This window comes from Mobula birostris, chromosome 12 (assembly GCF_030028105.1).
Source record: "Mobula birostris isolate sMobBir1 chromosome 12, sMobBir1.hap1, whole genome shotgun sequence".
Classification (NCBI taxonomy): Eukaryota; Metazoa; Chordata; class Chondrichthyes; order Myliobatiformes; family Myliobatidae; genus Mobula; species Mobula birostris.
This window is the reverse complement of record NC_092381.1, coordinates 28,786,888-28,804,358: the sequence shown is the minus strand read 5'-3', so window position 1 is coordinate 28,804,358 and position 17,471 is coordinate 28,786,888. Positions and strand designations below refer to the sequence as shown.

The window sequence follows — 17,471 nt, the reverse complement described above, 5'->3', positions numbered from 1 at the left end:
AGGTCATTTTGATTATATATTTAATACAATACTAAACCAGAAAGCTTATACGTCTGTCTATGTCAATGTTTAAATGCATACATGGTTAAATCTACTCAAACCTTCTCCATTTCTTTACGCATCTCCGCTTCTGTTGCTTTCAGTTTCTGTTTGAGCTCTCCGATGTTAAGTTCCAGTTGTGCATTATGCTTATGGAATAATTCCAACTCATTTTCCATCTGTAAAGATACCAGAAGAAATATCGTTAGAAATCTCAGGATAATAAAATTTACTGAAGGAGGCTTTGCTTTGTACACAATTCATAGCTTCTTTAAAAAGAATTTAGATAGACATGAACAGGCAGGGAATAGAGTAGTATGAACCTTGCGCAGGCAGATGGGATTAGTTTACATTGGCATAATGGTTGGCTCAGACATCATGGGCCGAAGATCTTGTTCCTGCACTGCACTATTCTTTGTTCCATGTTTAAGTACAAAAGGTCTTCCTGCCTGCAAACTGTAAGAGATGATTAACTACATAACTATTCTTTTGTTTAGTTAATTTGATACTTTAAATATCAACCTTACATTATGTTTCTGCTTAGAAAACAATATTTTAAAATGATAATGTTCCAAAAATTGGAACATTATATCATTAGATTGAGAACTTCAAATCTCATCTTTTTTAAAAAATGGAATAGGAAGAAACTACAGATCTGATAGTTTAGTGTCAACTGTAGAGAGGGGGAACGTCAACTCAGACCATGAGAGGCCTGCGTCAGGCATTTTCATACCTTACAAGGTGCAGAGTGGAAGTTTGTGTGGGGCGCCACTCCTCACACAGACTAGAGCAACGTGTGATTAAGTGCCTTGCTCAAGGGCAGAAACACACTGCCACAGCTGAGGCTCGAACTAGCGACCTTGAGGTAACTAGACGAATGCCTTAACCACTTGGCCACATGCTCAACACAGCTGTGGGGAAGAGTTTGGAAACTATCATTAGGAAGAGGGTTGAATACTGAATCTAAAAGAATCTAATCTCATATCAAACTAAACTGAAGTTGGCAAACACTGGTGGGTAGGTCTAAGCTTATTTCCTATATGGACTTCCAGAAGATTGTTTCTTAAGAGAAAATTTTTGATCTTCTTACTACTGAGAGATCAAATTCTGGAAGAGAAAAGTTGTTTATCTGTCTAAGTCACTATATACTGTTGGTCAGTGAGATTCCACAAGACTGAGTATATTGCCCTTTGCTTTCAGAAATTTAAAGGTTATAGGAAGGGGTGAAAGTAAGGCATACCTGCAAGATAATAACTGAAGCCATGTTGTAATAAAATCAATATCAGTAAAATATTTTAGGTAACTGGCTGAAATATTAACTGTGTTTCTCTCTCCGCAGTTGATATCAAACCTGCAGATTTTTGATTAAGTTATAATTACCCCTGGAAACAGATCATCTCAATAAAATAGTTTCAAAGGAGGCGACACTTCACCTGTGAGTCTGTTGGGGTCAAATACTGTGTCTGGTACTCCCAGTGAGGCTTCCTGTATATTAGTGAGACCTGACATAGATTGGGAGACTGCTTCGCCAAGCATCTACGCTCTGCCTGCCAGAAGAAGCAGGATCTCCCAGTGGCCACCCATTTTAATTCCACTTCCCATTGCCATTCTGATATGTCAATCCATGGCCTCCTCTACTGTAAAGATGAGGCCACATTCAGACTGGAAGGAAAAAAATAACACCTTACGTTCCTTCTGGGTAGCCTCCAACTTAATGGCATGAATATCGATTTCTCGAAATTTTGGTGATGCCCCCCAGCCCCTTCACCATTCTCTCACCTTATCTCTTTGCCTGCCCACTGCCTCCCTCTGGTGCTCCTCCCCCCTTTTCTTTCTTCCTGTCCTCTCATATCAGACTCTCTCTTCCCTGGCCCTGTATCTCTTTCACCAATCAGCTTCCCAGCTTTTTACTTCATCCCTTCCCCTCTGGTTTCACCCATCACCTTGTGGTTCTCTCTCCCCTCCCCCCCCCAACATTTTAAATCAACCCCTCATCTTTTTTCCTCCAGTCCTGGGGCAGTGTCTCAGTCCAAAACATCGACTGTACTTTTTTCCATAGATGCTGCCTGGCCTGCTGAACTCTTCCAGCATTTGTGTGTGTTGCTCAGATTTCCAGCGTCTGCAGATTTTCTCTTGTTTGTCAGAGGAATAAAAGCAGTTTTATTTTATTAAGGCACAAAGTATAAGAGCAGGGGCGTTGTCCTTGAACACCAGCAAGGCTGCAGCTAGTTGAAAGACATTAAGATAACTACGTAGATAGGAGAGGTTTAGGGAACACAGTCAGCATAGGTGCTTTAGGCTGAAAGCCTGTTTCCATGCTGCATAACTCTATGACTTTTAATCAGTATTTGAAAATGTACATAAAAAGTTGTGAATTACAGAACTGTGGGCGTGGGAGCATGGTTGAATAAAGCAGTGGAACTCTTTCATATAATTTTAAAATGTCAAGTTCTGCAGCAACCCAAATACTTAAAATATTGAGTGAATGACCAAATCCAGGACCTTAGAGCAATAGTAGAATACCATTTCTAATGTACAGTAAGAGAAGTCAGAGCAACAGAGCAGTCTAAAAATGTTGAAGTTAGTGACCAATACATTTTTTGAGAATGTGGCATGACAAATAAACGTGATTGTGACACTGAGTTTCCATTATTTAATTGCCTAGTGAAAGAGAATAAAGCATTTGACTGTGTTTCTAATACATTTAGACTCATTCTGAACAAGTAGTGCTCACTTATCAAGAATACAGTAGCAGTATCATGAGACCACAAAACTTATTCAGTGCACTTTGTACTTAACAGCATACCAAAAATAAATGGAGCAAAAACAATTTTATCTTTGCACTAGACCATGAAAGCATGCTTACATGAATTCTGATATGCATTTTATTATTCAATAATATACTTTGAGTGGTGAACAATGTGGTGTAAGAATCACCTTACCATGCTTGATGGTTAAGCATATAGTTCATGAGGGGGAGCAAGTTTTCTTTCTCAAAGTTAACCTTGTTAATCATGTTCCAATGTCAGAAGGAAATATACAAGATTTTTCTGTTCATGGACATCAGTTTGCTTCACTCTTGCCTCTGACTCTGAAGATTTGTGGATTAATTTATTAATCCTAAACCTGAGCATGTAAAGAAAGCTGAGACTGCAATGCAAGGAGAGTGATACGCTGGCCTAGCTACTGTCTTTCAGATAGGATGGTATCTCTTGGTGCTATCTACCCTGATCAGGGGAACGATCAGAAAAATCTTACAGGCACTATTACAAGAGCAGACACTTACCTCGAGTAGCATTCCTCCTTATGCACTGATCATTTAATTCAAGGGTCTTACAGGTACAGAGGAGGCAAGCATTTAGATTCTTGAACCATTGGAATCTCTTCTGGGATAGAGGGGACCTGTACACGTTGAGCAGGGCTTACTTGAAGCAGACATAGACCAATATCCTTGCGGGGAATTTCTAGCACTGCACAGGTGAATTTAAACTAAATTTGTGGAGGATGGGGCAGTGAGCTGTGGGACTCTAAGCAGCAGCAAGTAAGACCGTAAGATAAAAGAGCAGAACTGGACCCATTCCATCATGGCTGATTATTATCCCTCTTAATCTCATTTTTCTGCCTTCTCCCTGTCATTTTTGATGTCCTGGTCAATCTGCTTTAAATATATTCAATAACTTGGGCTCCATAGATGTCTATGGCAATGATTTCCACAGATTCACTACACCTCAGGCAAAAGAAATTTCTCCTCATCTCTATTCTAAATGGACATCGCTCTATTCCGAGGCTGTGCCCTCTGGTTCTAGACTTACCCACCATAAGAAACATCTTCCCCACATCCACTTTATCCAGGCCTTTCAATATTCGATAGGTTTCAATAATATCCCCCTTATTCTTATAAACTACATTGTACATGGGTCCAGAGTCATCAAATGCTCCTCATATGTTAACCTATTCATCCCTGGAATCATTCTCGTGAACCTCCTCTGTACCCTCTCCAATGTTAGCACATCTTTTCTTAGATAAGGGGCCAAAAATTCCAAGTACGGTCTGAACATTGCCTTACAAAGCTCAACATTACATCCTTGATCTTGTATTCTAGTCCTCTCGAAATGAATGCCAACATTGCATTTGCCTTCCCTACCACTAACTCAACCTGCAAGTTAACCTTTAGGAAATCCTGCACAAGGACTCCCAAATCCCTTTGCATCTCTGATTTTTGAATTTTTTTCCCCTATTTAGAAAATAGTCAACACTTTTTTTCCTTCTATCAAAGTGCATGGCCATATACTTCCCTACACTATATTCAATCTGCCACTTCCTTGCCCATTCTACCAATCCGTATAAGTCTTTTTGCAGACCACCTGCACCTCCATCTATTTTCATATTATTTGCAAACTTGGCCATAAAGCCATCAATTCCAACACCCAAATCATTGGCATATAACATAAAAAGAAGCGGTCTCAATAACGATCCTTGTGGAACGCCACTAGTCACCAGCAGAAGAGGCCCCGTTTATTCCCACTCCGTGCCTCCTGCGAATCAGCCAATCTTCTGTCCGTGCTTGTGCCTTTCCTGTAACACCATTGGCTCTTACCTTGTTTAGCAGCTTTATGAGCAGGACCCTGTCAAAGGTCTTCTGAAAATCCAAGTAAACAACTTCCACTGACTCTCCTTTATCTATGTTGTTTGTTATTTCCTCAAAGAATTCCAACATATTTGTCAGGCAAGATTTCCCCTTGAAGAAACTATGCTGACTTTGGCCTGTTTTGTCATGTACATCCAAATACCAATACCATGAAACCACATCGTTACTGATGGACTCCAAAATCTTCCCAAGCACTGAAGTCAGCCTCACTGGCCTATAAATTCCTTTCTTCTGCCTCTTTCCAGCCTTTAAAGAGTGGAATGACACTTGCAATTTTCCAGTCCTCCCGAACCATTCCATAATTTTGTCGCAATCCCGGCCGCTTAGGATTGTGTATTCTAAGCTTTGTTTCAGTATTGAGGTTTGCCTGTGTAACTCTGTCTCTCCATGTCAAGGAAACATTGTCTGCCAACTGCCTTTCCATTCATCCTCCTGCTTGCCGTTCAGCTCCAGCAACGCTCCATGTCAAGATAAGTTTTTGCCTGCTGCCTGCCTTTCCGTTCATCCTCTTTTTTGCCATTCATCTCCAGCCACGCTCACACCCTCGTCTGCATCCCAACTCTATATCTGTGCCAGTGTCCTGTGTTTGAGTTCACCCGTTCTTTGCAACAGAACGATCTGGCCACCATGGACCCAGCAGACACAAACACCCTTCAACAAGCCCTCACCAGCCAGGGTTCCCTACTGGGACAGCATGACCAACTCCTCCGGGAGGTCATGGAGAACCTTCGTTCCCTGTCTGCTGACGTCACGCAGATCGGTAACCAGGTGGACCGTGTTTCCACTCATATCACTCAGCCCATTCCTGGAACCCAGCCTAGCCAGCCCAGACCGCCTGTAGTGGCAAACACCAAGCTTCACCAACAGCCCTACCCAGAGAGCTTCACGTACCAGAGCCAGAGCACTATGTGGGAGATGTGGGGAAGTGCTGGGGTTTCCTCCTTCAATGCTCTCTGGTGTTTGAACAGCAGTTGTCGACTTACTCCACAGATAAGTCTAAAATTGCTTATGTCATGGGGTTGCTGCGGGGGAGCGCATTAGCGTGGGCCATAGCAGTTTGGGACAACCAAGTTTATTGTGGAGATGAGAAAAGTTTTCGACCACCCCGTCCATGGTAAAAACGATGCCAAGCGTCTACTCATTCTCTGCCAGGGCTCCCGCAGTGTTGCTGAATATTCGGTGGAGTTCCAGGCGTCAGCAGCCGATTCGGGGTGGAGCAATGAGTCACTCCGGGGATTTTTTGAATGGACTCAGCCAGGTGGACGAGTCGGCAGCGAGAGATGACACTAAGTTTTGTTTCAATATTGAGGTTTGCCTGTGTAACTCTGTCTCCCCATGTCAAGAGAAACATTGTCTGCCGCCTGCCTTTCTGTTCATCCTCCTGTTTGCCGTTCAGCTCCAGCCACGCCTACGCCCTCGTCTGCATCCCAACTCTATCCCCATGCCAGTGTCCTGCGTTTGGGTTCACCTGTTCTTTGCAACCAATTTAGTGATCCTTGAAAGATTATTACTAATGTCTCCACAATCTCTTCAGCTACTTATTTCAGAGCACTAGAGTGTAGTCTATCTAGACCAGGAGACTTACCTACAGTACCTTCAGCTTCCAAAGTACCTTCTCCTTAGTCATGACAGCTACACTCACTCTTGAATTTCTGGTCTACTTCTGCTGTCTTCCACACATAAACTGATGCAAAATACTTATTAAGTTCATCAGGCATTTCTTTGCCCCCTGCCCCCCCCCCCAATTACTACCTCTCCAGTGTTATTTCCCAGTGGTCCAACATCTTTTTTTATATAATTGGCTAGCTTATCTTCATAGTCAAACTTTCTCTCCTTATGGCTTTTTAGTTGTATTCTGCTGGTTTTTAAAAGTTTTCCAATTCTCTAACTTTACACTAATTTTGCTATATTATATGCCTTCTCTTTTCCTTTTACACTGTCTTTGACTTCCATTATCATCCATGGTTGCTTCATCCTCCTTTTAGAATACTTCTTCATTTTTGGTATGTATCTATCCTGCGCCTTCCAAATCGACCCCAGGAACTCCAATCTTGCTGTTCTGCTGTTGTGTGTCGTTATCCTTGATAGTGTGGCATGTGGCCAAGTGGTTAGGGCGTTGGGCTCACGATCTAAAGGTCGTGGGTTCGAGTCTCGGCCAAGGCAGCTTGTTGTGTCTTTCAGCAAGGCACTTAACCACACACTGCTCCAGTCCACCCAGCTGAAAATGGGTACCGGCAAAATGCTGGGGGTTAACCTTGCGATAGACTGGCGTCCTATCCGGGGGTGGGGGGGAGTCTCGTACTCTCAGTCGCTTCACACCACAGAAACTGGCATAAGCACCAGCCTGATGGGCCACAAAGGCTCGAGACAGACTTTAACTTTAACCTAAATCCTTGATAGTACCCAATCATTCCGCAATTTACTCTACTCCACTATAAGACTGATACATCTAACTTTAGCTCCTCCCTCTCAATGATCATATTGCATATACCACAAGCTAATCTAAAAAACCATCTCATAGGCATTCTACAAATTCCCTGTCTTGGGATCCAGCACCAACATGATATTCCCAATCTAGCTACGTATTGAGATCCCCCATTGCTATTATAACATTGCCCTTTATACATGCCTTTTCTATCTCCTGTTGTAATTTGTAGCCCACATCCTGGCTGCTGTTTGGAGGCTTGTACATAACACCCATCACGGTCTTTTTAACTTAGCAGTTTCTTAACTTTACCTACAAGGATTCTACATCTACTGATCCTATCTCACTTCTTTCTAAGGATTTGTTTTCATTTTTTACCAATGGAACCACCCCATCCTGTTTGCCTACCTGCCTGTCCTTTCAATACAATATGCATCCTTGGATGTTAAGCTCTCAACTAAGATCTTCTTTCAGCCACGGCTCAGTGATGCTACAAGATTGTACCTGCCAATCTCTAAATGCGCTACAAGATCACCTACCTTATTTCATATACCCCATGCACTCAAATATAATATCATCAGTCCTGTATTCACTACCCTTTTCAATTTTGTCTCCATGTTACATTTCAACTCGTTCCACTGACTGCAAATGTTGGGGTATCATCTGCCTGTCTTTCCTCATAGTCTCATGATACACTGCATCTACTTGTATACCGACTGTCCCAACCTCAGCCCTGTCATTCCGGTTCACATCCTCCTGCCAAATTAGTTTAAACCCTCCCCATGAGCTCTTGTAAACATGCCTGCAAGGATATTTATCCCCTTTTGGTTCATGTACTCGTCCTTTCTGTACAGATCATACCTTTCCAGGAAAAGATCCCAATAATCTAGAAATATGAAAATATGAAACACTGCCCCATGCACCAAATTCCTCAGCCATGCATTCATATGCCAAATAATCCTGTTCTTACTCTTGCTGGTGCATGACACTGGCAGCAATCCAGATATTATTACTCTGGGTAGATGGTAAGTTGGTCATCCAGTAAGATGGTGGCATGCTTGGACACAGTGGCTTCTACAGGGTCAGCCAAAGGTATTATTGTCTTTTTAAAATATATTTTTATGATCACAAGACCCTACTGGACATAAAGAACTTAAAGGTTCAGAATGACCAGCATGTGTCGTGAAATTTGTTAACAGCAGCAGCAGTTCAATGCTATACATAATACAGAAGAAGAAAAATGAAGGAAAAAAAAGTAAAAAAGATTAAAAGAATGAAAACAAATAAATTAATTAATTAGTGTCTACATATAACAAATAGAAACAGAAATAAAATATATTAAAAAAGTGAGGTAGTGTTCATGGGATCAATGTCCATTTAGGATTTGGATGGCAGACGGGAAGGAGCTGTTCCTGAATCACTGGGTGCGTGCCTTCGGGTCTACCCCATCAGTGAGTTAACATCCTGGACCCAGCATGTAAGTGCAATTATGAAGAAAGCACGACAGAGCTTCTACATCCTTAGAAGTTTGTGAAGATTCGGCATGACATCTAAAACTTATAAATTTCTATAGATGTGTGGTGGATCACTGATTGCATCATGGTTGGTATAGAAACACCAACACCCTTGAATGGAAAATCCTACAAAAAGTAGGATCAGTCCATCATAGGTAAAGATCTACCCATCCACCATTAAGCACGTCTACACGGAGCACTGTCGTAGGAAAGCAGTATCATTCATCAAGGACCCCTACCAACCAGGCCATGCTCTCTTCTCACTATTACCAAGGTATAGGAGCCTCAGGACCCGCACTACCAAGCTCAGGAACAGTAATCACCCCTTAACGATTAGGCTTTGAATCAGAAAGGTTAACTTCACTCAACTTCACTCACCCCATCACTGAACTGTTCCAACAACCTATGGACTCAAATTTTTCATCTTTTCATCTCATGCTCTCAATATTTATTGTTTATTTATTCATTGTTATTATTTCTACTTTTAGATTTGCACAGTTTGTTGTCAGTTGCACATTGATTATTTGTCATTCCTGTTGGATGGGGTTCTTCATTGATTCTATTGTGTTTCTTGGACTTACTGTATATACTCGCAAGAAAATGAATTCAAGGGTTGTATATGATGAGATATATGTACTTTGATAATAAATTTACTTTGATTTTGAACTTTGAAATATAACAGAATTAATGAAAAGTTACACACAAATGTGACTGACAATCAATGTGCAAAAGAAGACGAATTGCAAATAAAATAAATGCATAAATAAATAGGACTGAGAAACATGAGCTATAGAGTCCTTTAACGCGAGTCCGCGGGTTATAGAATCTATTCAGAGATGAGGTGAGTGCCATTATCTTTGCTGGCTGAAAAGCCTGATGATTGTAGGTTCATAAGTTCCTGAACCTGGTGGTGTGGGAGGTAAGGCTCCTGTACATCCTTCCTGATGTCAGCAGTAAGAAGAGAGCATGGCTTGGGGGTCCTTGATAATGGACACTACTTTCTAATGGCAGCTCCCTTTGCAGATGTGCCTAATGGTACATGGTTGAGAGCAGAAATGGCAGCTCAGTATTCCAGGATACAGATGCTACAGGTGTAATACAGGTAGAGGTAAGTGAAGAGGGGGTGTACCATTTTTGATAAGGGAGGACATAACAACAGTACTTAGAGATGGCATTCTTCGGTACCTCATGAGGTCATATGAGTTGAAATTACACACAAGAAGGCAAGAGTTACTACTGGAGCACATGTATGGACACATACATTGTCAGTGGGAACTTGAGATGCAGGTGTGTAGAGAAATTGCTCATATTTTAAAAAAATAATAGGGTTGTATTTGTCAGAAATTTTAATTTCACTGGTATTGTCTGGGCCAGCCAAAATGTGAGGAGTCTGGATGGGGTGGAATTTGTGATAGATGTCCAGCAAAGGTTTCTAAGTCAATATACAGAGGGCCCTTTTCAGGAGGTTGCAATACTGGACATCTTCTTTGGGAACGAGGCAAGGCAAATAATTAAAGTGCAATCTGGGACCACTTTGGCTCTAGTGACCATAATTCTAATTATCCTCTTTGTTTTATGCCTTTATTTTAATGGAATTCAAAACACTGAGGGTTGATATCAATACATACCATGCACATTGTTTCATTTCTTTCCCCATTTGTTTATTTGTTCCCTGAAGACTTACTTGCTGAATTTGCTCTTTCATCTCTTTTATGTCATTTTCTCGTGGCTCAATCTGCTGTTTTAACTCCTTAATCTTGTAATCAAGAACAAATTTAAATTTCTCCAGTTCTTGATTCTTCTTCTTGAGATCGTAGATGCGCTTTTCCTGTAGAAGATCAGAATGTTATATATAATTTTTGGAGTTGTCATTCCTTGCTTATGTGGAACTTAGAGGGTAATTCTGTCCTCCACTGGAATGACACTGAAAGCAGCAGAGTTCAAAGAAATTTACATTCATTATGTTGGACTATGCTTAGTTCTATGCTGATTTGCTGTAAGTGAAAATGTGCTGTTTCCAATAACCCTTGCTGAAATAGCTAGTCTTATTCAATGATTGATATTACATCATTTGAAGATCGTCAAATCTTTGCCACTATTCAGCACAACACAGCACTTTTATTTTCTTCCCAAAGCAATATTTGTATAATTTTCAATGATATGTTTTGCCGCTGATCATTTTTGGTCTCAGAAGTTAAACAGATTCCTGCATGTTGATATTTGAATGGGATTCCAGTTGAGCTCACAGAAAGACAAGGAGCATCTCACTATATTATTCTGCCTGAGAATTACCCAATATTGTTGCTCCTAAGGTGTTCCGAAAGTAAGTGTTATCAGGACTGGCTTTGATCTTGAAAAAAGTTTTGAAGTAACTAAAGTTTATGGAAAGAGAAGCATAGAACGTTATTATTTAACTTTGGTAACAAATGACCATCAGACGATAAGACATAGGAGAGGAATTAGGCCATTCTGCCCATAGAGACTGCTCCGCCATTGCATCATGGCTGATTTATTAACCCTCTCAACCCCATTCTCCTGCCTTCTTCCCATATCCCTTAACATCCTGACTAATCAAGAATCTATCAACCTCTGCTCTAAATATACTCAGTAACTGGCTTCCATAGCAATCTCTGTGATGTACTCCATGGATTCACCATCCTCTGGCTAAAGAAATTTCTCTGTTCTAAAAGGATGTCCCTCTAGTCTGAGGCTGTGGTCTGTGATCCTAGGCTCACCCACCACAGAAAACATCCTTTCGACATCCACTTAATCTCGGCCTTTTAGTATTTGATAGGTTTCAATAAGATTCCTCCTCATTCTTCTAAACTGTACAGGCACAGAGCCATCAAACACTCCTCATATGTTAACTCCTCATACATTTCTGGAACAATTCTTGTGAATATTCTTTTGATCCTAGCATATCTTTTCTTTTCTTTTCTTAGACAAGAGGTCCAAAACTTCTCACCATTCTCCAAGTAGGGTCTAACCAAAACCTCATAAAGCCTCAACATAAGATCCTTGCTCTTATATTCTAGTCCTCTTGAAATTAATTCTATCATTGCATTTGTCTTCTTTATCACCGACTCAACCTGCAAGTTAACCTTTAAGAAATCCTGCACAAGGACCTCAAGTCCCTATGTACCTCTGATTTCTGAACTTCTTTATTCCTTCTGAACGTCTTTATTCCTTCTACCAAGGTGCGTAACCATACACTTCCCTACACTATATTCCCTCTTCTATTAAGAAGAGCTTATTATAAAGGAAGGAGAATATTTAGATTCAAAACTTGCACTAGACGATTAACATCACTAATTATTTTTAAACATGATAATACACGTGTGCATTTTTGCATAATCCCATTCTTTGCGTTGTGTATAATTGCCATTGGGTTCTCTTCCACTTAGGCAAATTCATTTTCCCTTCCTTGCTATTTCCCAGCTGCCTCACCTTGTCCTGTATCGTCTCATCCCGTTCTAAGATTTCTTTCTTCAATCCTTGGATATCTTTCTCTAGAGATTTGATGACTCCATGTAACTTATGATGTTCTGCCTTCAGTTTCTCAATTTCTCCCTGTCTGTCTTCAATTTCCTTCTGCAAGCTGGTAAACTGTGATAAGGAGGAACATTGGAAAGAGATGAAAGGATGGACCAAAATCATTAGACTTTCACACTCAGAGAATCACAAAGCAATTATCAAGATAACTAGTTTTCTTGGGTAATTATTCAATGATTGTTAGTGATATTATTGAGAAGATAATATTATATAAAATAATATCATTGTACCATATAAGACAATAGGATTTTAGTTCAGAAAAAGATAGAATGCTCATCATTTTTAGATAATTTGCTGACACACAGATCAAAATTTTTTTCCAACTGCCTAGGGGAAATATGGAAGTGACAATCTTGTAACTCAAATTGATTTTTTATGAAAAAGGACCTTTCCATACCTTTTTTCGCATGATTCCTGTTTCTCCTTTCAGTCGGAGATTTGCCTCCTTCTCATCTCTCAAATCCCGTTCATATTTAATTTTAATGTCCTGAATTTCTCGGTCACAATCCTCCTCTATTTGTTTCTTTGTTTCATCAGACTCTTTAATCTGCTGCCTGGAGTCATCCTGCAACTAAAATAATTTAAAGTGGAATGATTAGTACAACAGTCAAAAATTTATTAAACTTATTAAGCTGTGAAAGTGTATGTTTAACTTCTAAGAGGTTAATTAAAATTAATTCCTATTTCATGTTCTTCTATTTTACCTGTGTAATAAGTGTGCCCCTCTCCTGTAGTTTGGTCTCGTAGTACTCTGTCAGCTCCTCTAATGCTTGGGTCTTACTCTCATCCATTTCACTCAACTGTCTTTCATAATCTTCCTGCATTCGCTGGGATTTGATTTGCAGCTCCTGGTATTTTTCATATTCCAACATTAATTTCTGATTGTTCATTGTTTCTAAAATTAGAAATATGCATGGAAGTAAATTTGTCTATAAATGCACGCAATAGATAACTTGATTCCAGCCTCCACTGGGTTATGGCATCTTGAATATATGCATTACACCAAGGAACACAATGAGATAGGGCAGGGCAACTGGAGTGACCATCACCTTGACTTATTCATTGCTTCAGAATCACTTGTTTAACCAAGATTTTAGTTTCTGACCAAGATATTAACCTATACTTTTCCTTTACATTCTAATAAGCCTGTTGCATACTTCTCATAAATCTTTATGTGTTTTTTATTGCCATCTAAGCACACAAGAGTGGTGAATCCATGGAACTCTTTGCCACAGGCAACTGTGGAGGCCAAGTCTGTATGTATTTTAAGGCTGAGGTTGATAGATTCTTCATTGGGCAGGGCATGAAGGGATTCGGGGAGGAGGCAGGAGATTGGGGCTAAGAAGAAAATTGGATCACCCATGATGAAATGGCAGAGCTGACTTGATGGGCCAAATGGCCTAATTCTGCTCCAATATCTTACGGTCTTATACAAACGTATATTATAACAACAAAACATGAAATGGCTACCAGTAAGCAGAGGGTCCCAAAACTTTGTAAACTGCTGTCAGCTTGAACAGCTTCCAAGATCAATAATAAATAAAGGTCAATTAGAGAACTGACCACAAGTATAAGATTTTTGCAGTATCATCTATGAAAGTATGTCTCCCTGTCAGAAAGGATTCCAAGGCTGATTAGTGAAAATGGGAAGCTGTATGTACCCTCTGCTGGCAAGAAATGGCAGATAAAATTGTGAATTTTATCAGTGGCAGGCTGCAGGACAGGGCGCAAGCTGATGTTTGGCTCCATTTCGTCGAGTAAAACTCCCATTGTTTGCCGATTACAATGAGGAGGGAGACTGAAGCATTGAAGTGAGTACAGATGGTGAGCGCCAGCTGCCTTTCTTTTGATTCGGTTGCTCTGTACTGGAGAGGGAAGAGTGGAGAGCCTGCTGTTGTGTCTGGGCCAGAAAGTATTGTCCAGGTTTTTTTCTGCATTTTGGATTTGGACTTTGGACTATAGACTCTATTCAGTCTTATAGATTTTATATTTTGTGTTTTTTCACCTGATCTTTTTTTTTGTTGGAAGAGGGGGATCTGGGGGGCGTTGATGGGCCTGTTCCATTTTGTTTGTTTTTTTGTCTGCGATGAGGGATTTGGGGGGGTTCAATGAGTCGTTTTGTTTTCTTTTTGTGCAGTGAGAGGGATTTGGGGGTTGATGTGCCTGTTCCATTTCTGTTCATCTTTTTTTTTGCAGGGAGATGGGATTTGGGGGTGATGACCTTGCTGCCTTTCTTTTCTTTTTCTTTCTTGGTGTCATGACTATGCAGAACATTGTAGAATTTCAGAGATGTATATTTTGAAAATAAATGAAGCTTTGAATTTAATACATGAAGAACAATTAATAGTAGAAAAGGAGAAATTAGAATAATGCTCTAACACTGTTTTTTGTTATTGTTATTGAATATGTATATTTATAAAATTGCACTTCAACTAATTAGCTTAATTGACTTAAGGAAAGAACTTTTAATTTCAATCTACAGTATACATTCAGTAACCACTTTATTAGGTATCTCATGTACCCAATAAAGTGGCCACTCAGTGTACGTTCATGGCCTTCTGCAGCTGTAGTCAATCCACTTCAAGGCTTAATGTGTTGTCCATTCAGAGATGCTCTTCTGCACAACATTGTTGTACTGCACGATTACTTAAGTTACTGTTACCTTCTTGTCAGCTTGAACAAATTTGGTCATTCTCCTCTGATCTCTCTATTTACAAGGTGTTTTTGCCCACAGAACTGCTGCTCACTGGAAGAAGCACAGTTGACGTTTCAGGCCGAGACCTTCGTCAGTACTAACTGAAAGAAGAGATAGTAAGAGATTTGAAAGTGGGAGGGGGAGGGGGAGATCCAAAATGATAGAAGACAGGAGGGGGAGGGATGGAACTAAGAGCTGGAAAGTTGATTGGCAAAAGTGATATAAGGCTGGAGAAGGGAGAGGATCATGGGACGGGAGGCCTACGGAGAAAGAAAGGGGGAGGGGAGTGTCAGAGGAAGATGGAGAGCAGGCAAGGAGTAATTGTGAGAGGGACAGAGAGAGAAAAAAGAGAGAGAGATAAAAAAGGAGAGAATAAATAAATAGATAGATAGATAAATAAATAAATAAATAAGGGATGGGGGTAAGAACGGGAGGAGGGGCATTAACAGGTTAGAGAAGTCAATGTTCATGCCATCAGGTTGGAGGCTACCCAGACGGAATATAAGGTGTTGTTCCTCCAACCTGAGTGTGGCTTCATCTTTACAGTAGAGGAGGCCATGGATAGACATATCAGAATGGGGATGGGATGTGGAATTAAAATGTGTGGCCACTGGGAGATCCTGTTTTCTTTGGTGAACAGAGCATAGGTGTTCAGCGAAACTGACTCCCAGTCTGCATTGGGTCTCACCAATATACAGAAGGCCTCACAGGGAGCACCAGACGCAGTATATCACACCAGCCGACTCACAGGTGAAGTGTCGCCTCACCTGGAAGAACTGTCTGGGGCCCTCAATGGTGGTGAGGGAGGAAGTGTAAGGGCATGTATAGCACTTGTTCCGCTTACAAGGATAAGTGCCGGGAGGGAGATCGGTGGGAAGGGATGGGGGGGACGAATGGACAAGGGAGTCGTCTAGGGTGCGATCGCTGTGGAAAGCAGAAAAGGAAAGATGTGCTTAGTGGTGGGTTCCCATTGGAGGTGCTTAGTGGTGGGATCCCGTTGGAGGTGCTTAGTAGTGGGATCCCGTTGGAGGTGGCAGAAGTTACGGAGAATTATATGTTGGACCTAGAGGCTGGTAGGGTCGTAGGTGAGGACAAGGGGAACCCTATCCTTAGTGGGGTAGCGGGGGGATGGGGTGAGATCAGATGTGCGTGAAATGGGAGAGATGCATTTGAGAGCAGAATTGATGGTGGAGGAAGGGAAGCCCCTTTCTTTAAAAAGGGAAGACATCTCCTTTGTCCTGGAATGAAAGGCCTCATCCTGAAAGCAGATGTGGTGGAGACGGAGGAATTGCGAGAAGGGGATGGCATTTTTGCAAGAGACAGGGTCGGAAGAGGAATGGTCCAGGTAGCTGTGAGAGTCCGTAGGCTTATAGTAGACATCAATAGATAAGCTATCTCCAGAGACAGAGACAGTAAGATCAAGAAAGGGGAGGGAGGTGTCGGAAATGGACCAGGTAAGTTTGAGGGCAGGGTGAAAGTTGGAGGCAAAGTTAATGAAGTTAACGAGCTCAGCATACGTGCAGGAAGCAGTGTCAATGCAGTCGTTGATGTAGCGAAAGAAAAGTGGGGGACGGATACCAGTATAGGCTTGGAACATTGACTGTTCCACAAGGCCAACAAAAAGGCAGGCATAGGTGGGACCTATACGGGTGCCCATGGCTACACCTTTAGTTTGGAGGAAGTGGGAGGAGCCAAAGCAGAAATTATTAAGAGTAAGATTAACCTACGCTCTGTCCACCACGGAAAGCAGGATCTTCCAGTGGCCATACATTTTAATTCCACGTCCCATTCCCATTCTGATATGTCTATCCACGTCCTCCTCTACTGTCAAGATGAAGCCACACTCAGGTTGGAGGAACAACACCTTATATTCCATCTGGGTAGCCTCCAACCTGATGGTGTGAACATTGACTTCTCTAACTTCTGTTAATGCCCCTTCTCCTGTTCTTACCCCCATCCCTTATTTATGTATTTATTTATTCATTTGTTTGTTTGTTTATTTATTTATTTATCCATCCATCCATCCTTTTTTTCTCTCTCTGTCCCTCTCATAATTGCTCCTTGCCTGCTCTCCATCTTCCTCTGGCACTCCCCTCCCCTTTTCTTTCTCCCTAGGCCTCCCATCCCATGATCCTCTCCCTTCTCCAGCCTTGTATCCCTTTTGCCAATCAACTTTTCAGCTCTTAGTTCTATCCCTCCCCCTCCTGTCTTCTCCTATCATTTCGGATCTCCTCCTCCCCCTCCCACTTTCAAATCTCTTACTATCTCTTCTTTCAGTTAGCCCTGACGAAGGGTCTTGGCCCGAAACGTCGACTGTGCTTCTTCCTATGGATGCTGTCTGGCCTACTGCGTTCCACTAGCATTTTGTGTGTATTGTTTGAATTTCCAGCGTCTGCAGATTTCCTCATGCTGCTCACTGGATGTTTTTTTGGGGGTTTTTTTTGCACCATTCTCTATCAATTTTAGACACTGGAGTTGTGAAAATTCCAGGAGATCAGCAGTCTCTGAGATACTCAAACCACCCCATCTGGCACCAACAATCATTATCACTAACAATGCTCTTATGCATTGAATTGCTGCCACATGAATGGCTGATGA

The 17,471-nt window shown here is 41.3% G+C and overlaps 1 protein-coding gene across 4 annotated transcripts in view; it reads right to left on the bottom strand.

Moving 5' to 3' along the window:
- The window catches only part of cfap57 (cilia and flagella associated protein 57), a 93,311-nt gene that overhangs the window by 20,897 nt on the left and 54,943 nt on the right, over nt 1–17,471 (bottom strand). For all 4 annotated transcript variants that reach the window (XR_011887975.1, XM_072273524.1, XM_072273526.1 and 1 more), the window contains 5 exons: nt 12,883–13,073; nt 12,576–12,749; nt 12,074–12,232; nt 10,311–10,454; nt 102–218 (listed from right to left, as the gene is read on the bottom strand). Coding sequence is in view for 3 of the 4 variants with exons in the window: in XM_072273524.1 (XP_072129625.1) it covers nt 102–218; nt 10,311–10,454; nt 12,074–12,232; nt 12,576–12,749; nt 12,883–13,073 (785 nt within the window). In the remaining variant the exon portion in view is untranslated. The remainder of the gene's footprint in view (nt 1–101; nt 219–10,310; nt 10,455–12,073; nt 12,233–12,575; nt 12,750–12,882; nt 13,074–17,471) is intronic.